Raw genomic sequence first — 12,074 nt, 5'->3', positions numbered from 1 at the left:
TCAGCCTACTTGTGACAATAACAAAGATTATTATTATGATGGCGAAGGGAGATATTTCAATATGGGGGAAATGATAAAAGGGGGAAGCCCACTAATTACATTTAAATGAGGTTCGCAACCTTCCTGGCTGGGAGCTTGTTACACCAATGGCAGGGGCCAGGGATGATCAGGTTGCGAGATCTTTTATTGGCATAAATCAAGGGATTTTTCACGCACGCTGCTGTTTGAAATATTGAGAACTGTTCCAAACAAGTAAAAGAACATATATTTTACTATTCAGCAAGCTTGATGTTTTCTGATTCCTTTTTGATTGCAGTTGAATTATGTACATTTTATTGATATTTCAAGCGTGTAAATTAAGGTGCAGACAGAGTGAAGCCATTTGTAGATTTTAATAGCAAACTGCTTGCAGGAGATTTTAGTGCTATGTTAGCTTTGATGCCATTGCTGTGTATGAGCTTGGAGCCACTTGATTCCTTTGTGGGCCAGGAAGAAAGAGGTTCTTTCTAACTAAAGTTTGTATTGTTTGGATGGGAATTGTTTCTAGTTTCAGTAGCTCATTGCTGCTGGCTTTTTTCCCATCATGTACTGATTCTGCTTTTGCTTGGCAGAGCAGGTTCAATTGGCCATGTCTTCTACTGCTGCTCCTATTTCTTATATTCTTCTCCTGGCAGAGGGTGTAGAGATGCCTGTGTTGAACGAGTCTCCGGGAATTACGCTCCAACCGCCCTGGAATGTCCTGAGTTCCCAAAATCATACTGAGAAGCATAAGAGAACATAAGGAACATACGAGATAAAAAGAGGAGTAGGCCAATTGGCCCATGAGCTTGTCCCGCCATTCAATAGTTTCATGGCTGATCTGATAATGGCGTCAACTCTAGTTTTCTGTCTTTCCCCCATGATCCTTGACTCCTTAGTTGATCAAAGATTTGGCTGAATGAAAATATATCTAGCTTCCAAAGTTATAGAACATAGAACAATACAGCGCAGTACAGGCCCTTCGGCCCACGATGTTGCACCAAAACAAAAGCCATCTAACCTACACTATGCCATTATCATCCATATGTTTATCCAATAAACTTTTAAATGCCCTCAATGTTGGCGAGTTCACTACTGTAGCAGGTAGGGCATTCCACGGCCTCACTACTCTTTGCGTAAAGAACCTACCTCTGACCTCTGTCCTATATCTATTACCCCTCAGTTTAAAGTTATGTCCCCCTCGTGCCAGCCATTTCCATCCGCGAGAGAAGGCTCTCACTGTCCACCCTATCTAACCCCCTGATCATTTTGTATGCCTCTATTAAGTCTCCTCTTAACCTTCTTCTCTCCAACGAAAACAACCTCAAGTCCATCAGCCTTTCCTCATAAGATTTTCCCTCCATACCAGGCAACATCCTGGTAAATCTCCTCTGCACCCGCTCCAAAGCCTCCACGTCCTTCCTATAATGCGGTGACCAGAACTGTACGCAATACTCCAAATGCGGCCGTACCAGAGTTCTGTACAGCTGCAACATGACCTCCTGACTCCGGAACTCAATCCCTCTACCAATAAAGGCCAACACTCCATAGGCCTTCTTCACAACCCTATCAACCTGGGTGGCAACTTTCAGGGATCCATGTACATGGACACCTAGATCCCTCTGCTCATCCACACTTTCAAGAACTTTACCATTAGCCAAATATTCCGCATTCCTGTTATTCCTTCCAAAGTGAATCACCTCACACTTCTCTACATTAAACTCCATTTGCCACCTCTCAGCCCAGCTCTGCAGCTTATCTATATCCCTCTGTAACCTGCTACATCCTTCCACACTATCGACAACACCACCGACTTTAGTATCGTCTGCAAATTTACTCACCCACCCTGCTGCGCCTTCCTCTAGGTCATTGATAAAAATGACAAACAGCAACGGCCCCAGAACAGATCCTTGTGGTACTCCACTTGTGACTGTACTCCATTCTGAACATTTCCCATCAACCACCACCCTCTGTCTTCTTTCAGCTAGCCAATTTCTGATCCACATCTCTAAATCACCCACAATCCCCAGCCTCCGTATTTTCTGCAATAGCCTACCGTGGGGAACCTTATCAAACGCTTTGCTGAAATCCATATACACCACATCAACTGCTCTACCCTCATCTACCTGTTCAGTCACCTTCTCAAAGAACTCAATAAGGTTTGTGAGGCATGACCTACCCTTCACAAAGCCATGCTGACTATCCCTGATCATATTATTCCTATCTAGATGATTATAAATCTTGTCTCTTATAATCCCCTCCAAGACTTTACCCACTACAGACGTGAGGCTCACCGGTCTATAGTTGCCGGGGTTGTCTCTGCTCCCCTTTTTGAACAAAGGGACCACATTTGCTGTCCTCCAGTCCTCTGGCACTATTCCTGTAGCCAATGATGACATAAAAATCAAAGCCAAAGGTCCAGCAATCTCTTCCCTGGCCTCCCAGAGAATCCTAGGATAAATCCCATCAGGTCCCGGGGACTTATCTATTTTCAGCCTGTCCAGAATTGCCAACACCTCTTCCCTACGTACCTCAATGCCATCTATTCTATTAGCCTGGGGCTCAGCATTCTCCTCCACAACATTATCTTTTTCCTGAGTGAATACTGACGAAAAATATTCATTTAGTATCTCTCCTATCTCTTCAGACTCCACACACAATTTCCCATCCCTGTCCTTGACTGGTCCTACTCTTTCCCTAGTCATTCGCTTATTCCTGACATACCTATAGAAAGCTTTTGGGTTTTCCTTGATCCTTCCTGCCAAATACTTCTCATGTCCCCTCCTTGCTCGTCTTAGCTCTCTCTTTAGACCCTTCCTCGCTACCTTGTAACTATCCATCGCCCCAACTGAAACTTCACACCTCATCTTCACATAGGCCTCCTTCTTCCTCTTAACAAGAGATTCCACTTCCTTGGTAAACCACGGTTCCCTCGCTCGACGCCTTCCTCCCTGCCTGACCGGTACATACTTATCAAGAACACGCAGTAGCTGATCCTTGAACAAGCCCCACTTATCCAGTGTGCCCAACACTTGCAGCCTACTTCTCCACCTTATCCCCCCCAAGTCACGTCTAATGGCATCATAATTGCCCTCCCCCCAGCTATAACTCTTGCCCTGCGGTGTATACTTATCCCTTTCCATCATTAACGTAAACGTCACCGAATTGTGGTCACTGTCCCCAAAGTGCTCTCCTACCTCCAAATCCAACACCTGGCCTGGTTCATTACCCAAAACCAAATCCAACGTGGCCTCGCCTCTTGTTGGCCTGTCAACATATTGTTTCAGGAAACCCTCCTGCACACACTGTACAAAAAACGACCCATCTATTGTACTCGAACTACATCTTTTCCAGTCAATATTTGGAAAGTTAAAGTCTCCCATAATAACTACCCTGTTACTTTCGCTCATATCCAGAATCATCTTCGCCATCCTTTCCTCTACATCCCTAGAACTATTAGGAGGCCTATAAAAAACTCCCAACAGGGTGACCTCTCCTTTCCTGTTTCTAACTTCAGCCCATACTACCTCGGAAGACGAGTCCCCATCTAGCATCCTCTCCGCCACCGTAATACTGCTCTTGACTAGCAGCGCCACACCTCCCCCTCTTTTGCCTCCTTCTCTGAGCTTACTAAAACACCTAAACCCCGGAACCTGCAACATCCACTCCTGTCCCTGCTCTATCCATGTCTCCGAAATGGCCACAACATCGAAGTCCCAGGTACCAACCCATGCTGCCAGTTCCCCTACCTTGTTTCGTATACTCCTGGCATTGAAGTAGACACACTTCAAACCACCTACCTGAACACTGGCCCCCTGCTGCGACGTCAAATCTGTGCTCCTGACCTCTATACTCTCATTCTCCCTTACCTAAAACTACAATCCAGGTTCCCATGCCCCTGCTGCATTAGTTTAAACCCCCCCCCCCAAAGAGCACTAACAAATCTCCCCCCCCAGGATATTTGTGCCCCTCAGGTTCAGATGTAGACCATCCTGTCTGTAGAGGTCCCACCTTCCCCAGAAAGAGCCCCAGTTATCCAGAAATCTGAATCCCTCCCGCCTGCACAATCCCTGTAGCCACGTGTTTAAATGCTCTCTCTCCCTATTCCCCATCTCACTATCACGTGGCACGGGCAACGACCCAGAGATAACAACTCTGTTTGTTCTAGTTCTGAGCTTCCATCCTAGCTCCTTGAAAGCCTGCCTGACATCCTTGTCCCCTTTCCTACCTATGTCGTTAGTGCCAATGTGGACCACGACTTGGGGCTGCTCCCCCTCCCCCCTAAGGACCCGGAAAACACGATCCGAGACATCACGTACCCTTGCACCTGGGAGGCAACATACCAAACGTGAGTCTTTCACGCTCCCACAAAATCTCCTATCTGTGCCCCTGACTATAGAGTCCCCAATTACTAATGCTCTGCTCTTCTCCCCCCTTCCCTTCTGAGCAACAGGGACAGACTCCGTGCCAGAGGCCCGTACCCCATGGCTTACCCCTGGTAAGTCCCCCCCCCCACAAGTATCCAAAGCGGTATACTTGTTTCTCAGGGGAACGACCGCAGGGGATCCCTGCACTGACTGCTTTTTCCCAGTCCCTCTTACAGTTACCCACCTATCTCCAATCTTTGGTGTAACTAATTCCCTGAAGCTGCTATCTATGACCCCTTCTGCCTCCCGAATGATCCGAAGTTCTTCCAACTCCAGCTCCAGTTCCCTAACTCGGTCTTGGAGGAGCTGGAGATGGCAGCACTTCCTGCAGGTAAAATCAGCAGGGACACTAACTGCATCCCTCACCTCAAACATCCTGCAGGAGGAACATTGCACTCCCTTCCCTGCCATTCCTCTAACTTTCTACCAAGATCTGGCTAACAACTAAATTAAATTTTTTATAAAAAATAAGAATAATATAATAAAATATGGTACTGACCTCAGCCCAATGGGTTTTATTATTAGGTTAGAGGAGGAGGGCGGGTGGGAGACACTACACGTGTAGTGTCTCGGGTTTCCTCTCCACCAGAATTTATTGGTGAGGGTCTTCCCAGACGTCCGCGGGTTGACTTCCTGTTCCCGCCTAAAACACTAATTAAAAAGAAAAAATTCTCAGCTCCTGCTGAAATTGACTAACCAGCCAGCTCCACTCCCGCCGAAATCGACTGGCCTGCCCCTGCAAAGACAAGTGCTTTTAAAGGACAGACTTATCTCCCAGCAGCCACTTCCGCACTGCTCCCGCTGAAACTGACTCACCAGCTGATTCTCCCGCCGAAATCGACGGGCCTGCCCCTGCAAAGACAAGTGCTTTTAAAGGACAGACTTACCTCCCAGCATCCACTTCCGCACTGCTCCCGCTGAAACAGACTCACCAGCTGATTCTCCTGCCGAAATCGACTGGCCTGCCCCTGCAAAGACAAGTGCTTTTAAAGGACAGACTTACCTCCCAGCAGCCACTTCCGCACTGCTCCCGCTGAAACTGACTCACCAGCTGATTCTCCCGCCGAAATCGACTGGCCTGCCCCTGCAAAGACAAGTGCTTTTAATGGTAAAGTTGTAAGGTAGTTCCGAATTAGCAGGCTTCTCTAGTTTATAACATTAGAGTCAATGGGCAATATTCGTATTAGGACAAGTTTGTCATGGCAAAATATACTGAGTGTCCAATTATTTTCTTGAAAATTGCATTTCCATCACATAATGGCACTTGAAAGTTCCATCTGCTATGATTCTGACAGATATGCCTTTGTCCTGATTTACAACTACCCCCCCACCTGTTGGGGGAAAAATAAATTGTGGATAGGACGTGTAAAATAATGCGAGTAACTTAGTCTCTTCCATCTCCACGTCCTATGTGTCCCAAAAACAATCTGTTCTTTTGAACAGGCAATCAGGACGCCTGCAGGAAGTAAGTACAGGTCCTATAAATATGTAGATGAGGTCTGATGATATAATCGGAATTGAACCTGCAATTTCAACCTGAGGTTTGAATGAGGGGCCAATGTCTTTACCTGTCAGACAAAACCAGGTGGGAGCCAGCTCCTGGACCACAGGTGATCCAGAAGTGGTGGGCCACGAATGCTCCAACAGGCCTTTGGAGGAGGTTTTGAGCCTCACTTGCCCCAGGTTAGATCCTGCTCCTGATCATTGTCAGATTATTGTCCCCTTTCCTGATCCTGCCCAGAGTTTTCTACACCACCTGGTCCCTCCCCGCAATCTCCAATGGTGGACATATCCTTTTCCCCTTTCCCTCCATCCTGTTCTGATCCCTGCCCCAACAGTTCTACCTGCCATTGACTGCCATTTGAACAAGTCCCCAACTGCATTCTCTTGCTGCTGGGCGGACACTCCTGCCTGCTTGCCAGATAGTTAATCTAGTTGTGAGGCATGTTAGTTTGTATAGGTTTGCTTAAGTAAGGCCCTACCATTGAAATTGGCAGGCTGTCCATGTCCCTGGCCTCTCCAGGTTTGTTTCCTGCAACCTTCCTCCCCTGCACTTTTCTCAAGGCCTTGTACTTTAAATGGGTGGGAGGGGGCGGGACAGGGGGGGAGGAGGGTAGGGGGAGGAGTTGTCTATTTCTACCTTATGTTGATTTTTGAGCATAAGCATCCTTTCTCAACTGCCTGTCAGAGAGGATGCTTCCCTCATTTGTACTTTAATTATTGAATATTGCAAAATTAGTTTTGCAAATTATTTAATGTTTGCATGCACGCACGCTGAAAATAATTTGCTTCATCTTAATGAACTACACGGCATGGTCCCATTTTTTAAGAAAAAGGCTGATTAATATTTTGACCTGACTGCCTGGTTCATTAAAATTGATTTGCATAACTGAAGCCAGTTTATCTAGCTGTAATACATTATCACGGGCTTTATCCTTATATTAAAAAAAAAAAGACCATCGTCTTGTTTTACATAAAATCACACAAGTTCCTGTTTCTGCTTCCCTGTGAGATGAGAAGCCAATGAAAAAACAGATGGTTTCTGCTGCAGTCACCAAATCTCTCAGCTGCAGGGTAAGAAGAGCCTTCTGGGGAGTTATCTGGCATTTAGCAGGCTGTCATATGTACGCAGCTGCTGGCTGGGGCAGGAATTTTCTCATGATTTTCTTCTCTGACCTTTATTACTGATGCATCTTCTTTCAGAACCATTTTTCCTTCACCGGCCAAATGCCATTTTATTAATGTTTCATTTTCTCACGCAGAACTAACAGAAAGATGGTGTCGCTTGAAAGGAAACCTGCTCTTCTTAATGAAAAATAGAAGCAGTGTAAGTAATCACCATATCTCTTTCAACCTAGGTTTTTATTGTGTTTTCCAATTAAGCTTTCCGTTTGATAATCGTGGTATTTTCCTGGTGCCCTTCGATGGCAATTTAACAGAATGACAGAATGAAGAGTTCTGTGTTGAATTCAACTTTCTGATGAGATTTGTTTTTGCAAACAGTATCAGCTGTTTCTTGCAATGTTTTGAACAATAGAGATATGAAAATCAAAGCGATACATTTCCAAGTACGGATGAGGAGTATTAGAGCTAATTGACAACTGTCAGGCTGGCTGAGTAAGCAGCTATGCATGTCAAATATCAATTCAACAGTGCAAACATTTGGAAAAAGCTACATGTAAATTGAATACAGTCTGCACACGAACAGCGTCCCCAAGGTGTGGTATGAACAGCTTTAAAATTTAATTAGCTGATAAATGTACTGACAAGAGGAGCAGCAAAATAAATATGTGTAATATATACTTTAGTTAGTCCTGGCACATAGTTGGAGAAAACAAAGAATCCATAGGTCAAAAACAAGCACAATGACATGCTTCTAAAAGTCCTGTATCCTCTTTCGTGACTAATTATGTATCAAAGTTTTTCAATTTCATGCTGTAGTTTAGTCATGTTCATCGTTAGTAGAATCTGTATTTTGTATCTGTATTCTGCTATTGTAAGGTAAGAAGGCTTGCTTCTAGTAAATATACTCCGTGAAATTGAATTTTTCTAGAAAGATTGATATTTGGTAGGAATGATGCTTTAAGATGTGTATTTTGTTTTCACATTTGTTACGATAAAATCTAATATTCTATTATTTATTTTCAATCATTAAAAATATTGTTGATGGAGAAATAAGAAATTAATTAGCAATTATATTATTAGACTGTCCTTTAAAAGCTGTTTGCCATGTGCAATGGTTTCTGCATGATTTAAGCTTTCCTGATAGTTACATTAAAAATAAATGTTGTCACAGTGCTTGTGCGAGAAGCCATTCTAAATTGTGTGCCATCACTTTCAGGCTCTTTTTAACCCCTGAGATAGTACGTGATTTCAACTGTTCTTAGTTACCAACCAAATTAATCTTGTCAATGTACCTAGCAAAATTATATAGTTGAAACAAATCGTTTAATATAACTATGAATATATATGGCCATTTAGAAAGATGTTCTGTAAATTGTTTTTTCATTTGACTTTTGTGTAGAAGCTGAATCATTGTACAGATATTGAGCTTCAATATTGCTTGCCTGCCTGTCATACTTCCTTTTGAAATGAGAGCAATTTTTTAGAAACAACTTTCCATGTAAGGTGTTTGCACACAAAGGATTCAGACTTGTACTCCGTAAACTTGAACATAGGAGAGCTGCAGTTGTCCAACTCTTTGGATTTTTTAAAGCTACTTTAAGAATGCTACTTCAGGAATGGTGTGAATGTAACCAATTTCCTCCACAAATAATTTTAATACCGATAGAGTGTTAAACAGTGATTCTGAAGTATAAATGTAAATTCAAGCTTAAAATCACTATCATTTTGTGATTCAATTGAGTTTTTAAGTATGATTGTTTTTAAAACGATCTCTGAGTTTTACTTGCTGGAACTGTTGTACACCATAGGTGTTCATGCTGGGGTTTGTGAATGATGTTGAGATTCTGGGTTTCTTTATGTTAATATCTGAGGCCAGGCAATCATGTTTATAGAATTCAATTTTTTCTGCATTTCTTGACCAAACAAGCATGCTTATTTATGTTGCAGTATACTGGTTTTTAAAGATGTTCTTGCAATGAAAGCATTGTTTTCTTCTGGTTGCTGGTACTTTATTTTGGAAGCGGGAGTACCGGATTCCTGACAGTAGAAAATTACAGTCAGATTTCACTATAATGAACCTCCTTGGACAGGCAGAAAATCATTAGAGTAGAGTTTGGTGATTTGCGGCATTAGAAAATGGAAGATGGGATCAATTTGAATTGAACATCATTTTATTCTCCTTAAAAAAGCAAGCTATACAGTGTAGATTGCTTTATAATATTCATGCTTTTCTCAATGCACGCTATTTCTATCTTGTCAACCAGTCCAAAAGATCCGCAGCTCCAGGAAAACGACAGTCAAATATTTCGGCCTTTGTGTGGAATACAAGGTCCAACTGTGGAATGCTGCTACTCATTTTCTGTCTCAGATCAGTGATAGACCCATGTCACCAAGATCTTCATGAATCACAGTACAAATTTGTTTTCTTTAAATCTGCCATTTGTTTTCAGAGACAAATTTGATGTTTTGCTAGCCATCTTCACATATGTTGTGTGACTTCAGTTGCCCATTGCCAGTTCCTCCTTGCAGTTGCTCCCTTATGCCTGTTGCCTCTTTGGAATTTGTTTACTGTTGGCAAGTTAACTTAGTCCAATTAATGCATATGGCATGTGGAATTTCCAATACAATAGATTACCTTTCAATTAACTTCAATTTGAATACCATTGTTGCATCTGGGTAAACCCTGCTGAAGTGTGCATTGCAATGGGGCTAATTTCCATCGCTAGGATCTTGCTATTGCGTTTATTGAAACCAGGGGTGCATTACAAGCCGGACTCATTATAACGAGCTTATGCTGTATTCATTGGGGGTCTGGACAATGTGCCAATGTTTGCAATGGTTATCAGAATATGCCCCACACAGAAAAGTTTGAACACCATTGTTGCAACGCTACATTGATTATTTTGCCGTTTTGTTACCTGCATGTACCTGCCATCTCCCATCCATCCAACAGGAATTACAATTAGTTTCATAGAATCTTATGGTACATAAGAAGGCAGTCATTTGACCCATTGTTCCTTTTGAAAGAGCCTTCTGATTATTGCCCATCGTTTTCTTTTTCCTGCCACCCTAGCAATTTAAAAGTATATATCCAATGTCCTTTTGGAAGTTGCTACTGAATCGTTATTCACCGCATAGAATCATTTCTCCTAATCTTCACTATGGTACTCTGACAAGTATTTTAAATTTCTCTCCGTTTGTTACTAACACACCGACCAGCGATGACACATTTTCCTTATTTACTCCATCAAAACCTCATAATTTTGAACATCTCTACTAAATCTCCTCTTTAACTTTCTCTGCTCCAAAGAGTGCAAACCCAGCTTCCCTAGTCTCTCCACACTGAAGTTTATATTCCCGGTACTATTCTAGTCAATCTCCTCTGGACCCTTTGGCGTGAAGTGATCATGTTTACACTTGTGGACTCTCATCTCATCACAAACAGCAACATAAAAGGGACTAGTGGACTGCAAGCATTGCTTTAATTCTGGAATAGAAGCTGGTTACAGTTTAAATGAGACGTTAATAAACTGAGCACCTTAAAGAACGTGTTTTTCTTTGCAAAAACTGATGATGGACTTCATTTCATGCTATTGAATCACTGTGAAATAATTTGTTCCTTGCCAAATATTTAAAAAATAAATGTACTTTGCAAATTTCACCTTGGCCTGACAAGCAGCTGGCTGTAAATAGTTTGACCATATTATGTGTTGAGCTCAAAGATAAGCCATGATCATAATGAATGTTGAAACAGGCTCAAAGAGCTGTACGGATTGCTCCTTTAAAAAAATTTAGAGTACCCAATTTGTTGTTCCAATTGAGGTACAATTTAGCATGGCCAATTCACCTACCCTGCACATCTTTTTGGGTTATGGGGGGTGAGACCCACGCAGACACGGGGAGAATGTGCAAACTCCACACGGACAGTGACCCGGGTCTGGAATCGAACCCAGGTCTTTGGCACCATGAGGCAGCAGTGCTAACCACTGTGCCACCATGCTGCCCCTTGTATGGCACACTCCAGTGCTTAGTTCTTATATTCTTGGTCCAAGTATCTGAGACGGAGGTCCTAATGCTTTGTAAAAGAATATATTTGACCTGCCGCAAACGCGACAAATGTGCAACTGAATTCATACTTTTATTCAGTTCTCACTTATAGCAGCATGAGGCTCTACCCCTCAAATGCAACTCGTTACTGTCCAGAAGGAACACATCGGTAAGCATCTGTGGGACATTCATTAACTTAAGAGAATTATGCCTGTGTAGAATGCAACACATTCCTCTCATCCCCACAGTTTCATAATTTTTCCCAATTGAAAAGATCCAGAGATCATTGGATGACTTGGAAGATTTGGATTTCATTCCACTCATAACAGCAAGCCCAGGAAGTACTCGTGCCCCATATCTCACCTGTCTGCAGTGCCCAGTGCGATTCCTGATTCACCCTCCTTTATGATCCTAGGTTCTCCTCCTGTCAAGGGCAAATGTTTGACCCTATCAAATATGTAATAGTTCCGTACATTTTAGCACTCTGTGAGATTCATCTGTATGTATTTGTAAGTTAACCTGTAATGTATCATGAAAAGGGATACAATGGAGAATGCAACAAATAACTGGGGGAAAAAAAAAGATTTTGGAAGGGAATTTAAGCCTTTTAAAGACGACGCTTCAGTGTTGGAATTGTGTTGGAACTGATGTTGTCGAAGAACCATTAGCACATGTGATGTGATGACTGCAGCAGCATTTCTACAGCAGGGCCATAAATTAGTTTGAAGTTTTCTTTTAATTTAAACCAAAAATGCTGTGAATCACAAAATGAATGTTCTGCATTAGAAATAAATAACCATCTTTGTGAAAACATTGAATGACAGTGATAAATATATTATATGAGAAGAAGGCTTTCCAGGAACTCTTAGAACTGTCTGTAACGAGAAGACAGTAAATAGTATGCTAAGAAAACTGGCAACAACAGAAAACCTGTTACCTTCTCTTTTACCAGATTTG

The 12,074-nt window shown here is 42.6% G+C and overlaps 1 protein-coding gene across 5 annotated transcripts in view; it reads left to right on the top strand.

Annotated features, from left to right (window-relative positions):
- The window catches only part of inpp4b (inositol polyphosphate-4-phosphatase type II B), a 1,315,761-nt gene that overhangs the window by 198,180 nt on the left and 1,105,507 nt on the right, over positions 1-12,074 (top strand). For 4 of the 5 annotated variants that reach the window (XM_072495637.1, XM_072495635.1, XM_072495634.1 and 1 more), the window contains one exon: positions 7,208-7,272. The exons of the other annotated variant lie outside the window; for it this stretch is intronic. In XM_072495637.1, coding sequence (XP_072351738.1) covers positions 7,208-7,272 — 65 coding nt within the window. The remainder of the gene's footprint in view (positions 1-7,207; positions 7,273-12,074) is intronic. 5 annotated transcript variants of the gene reach the window in all.

This window comes from Scyliorhinus torazame, chromosome 3, assembly GCF_047496885.1.
Source record: "Scyliorhinus torazame isolate Kashiwa2021f chromosome 3, sScyTor2.1, whole genome shotgun sequence".
Classification (NCBI taxonomy): domain Eukaryota; kingdom Metazoa; phylum Chordata; class Chondrichthyes; order Carcharhiniformes; family Scyliorhinidae; genus Scyliorhinus; species Scyliorhinus torazame.
This window is presented reverse-complemented; position numbering and strand designations above follow the sequence as displayed.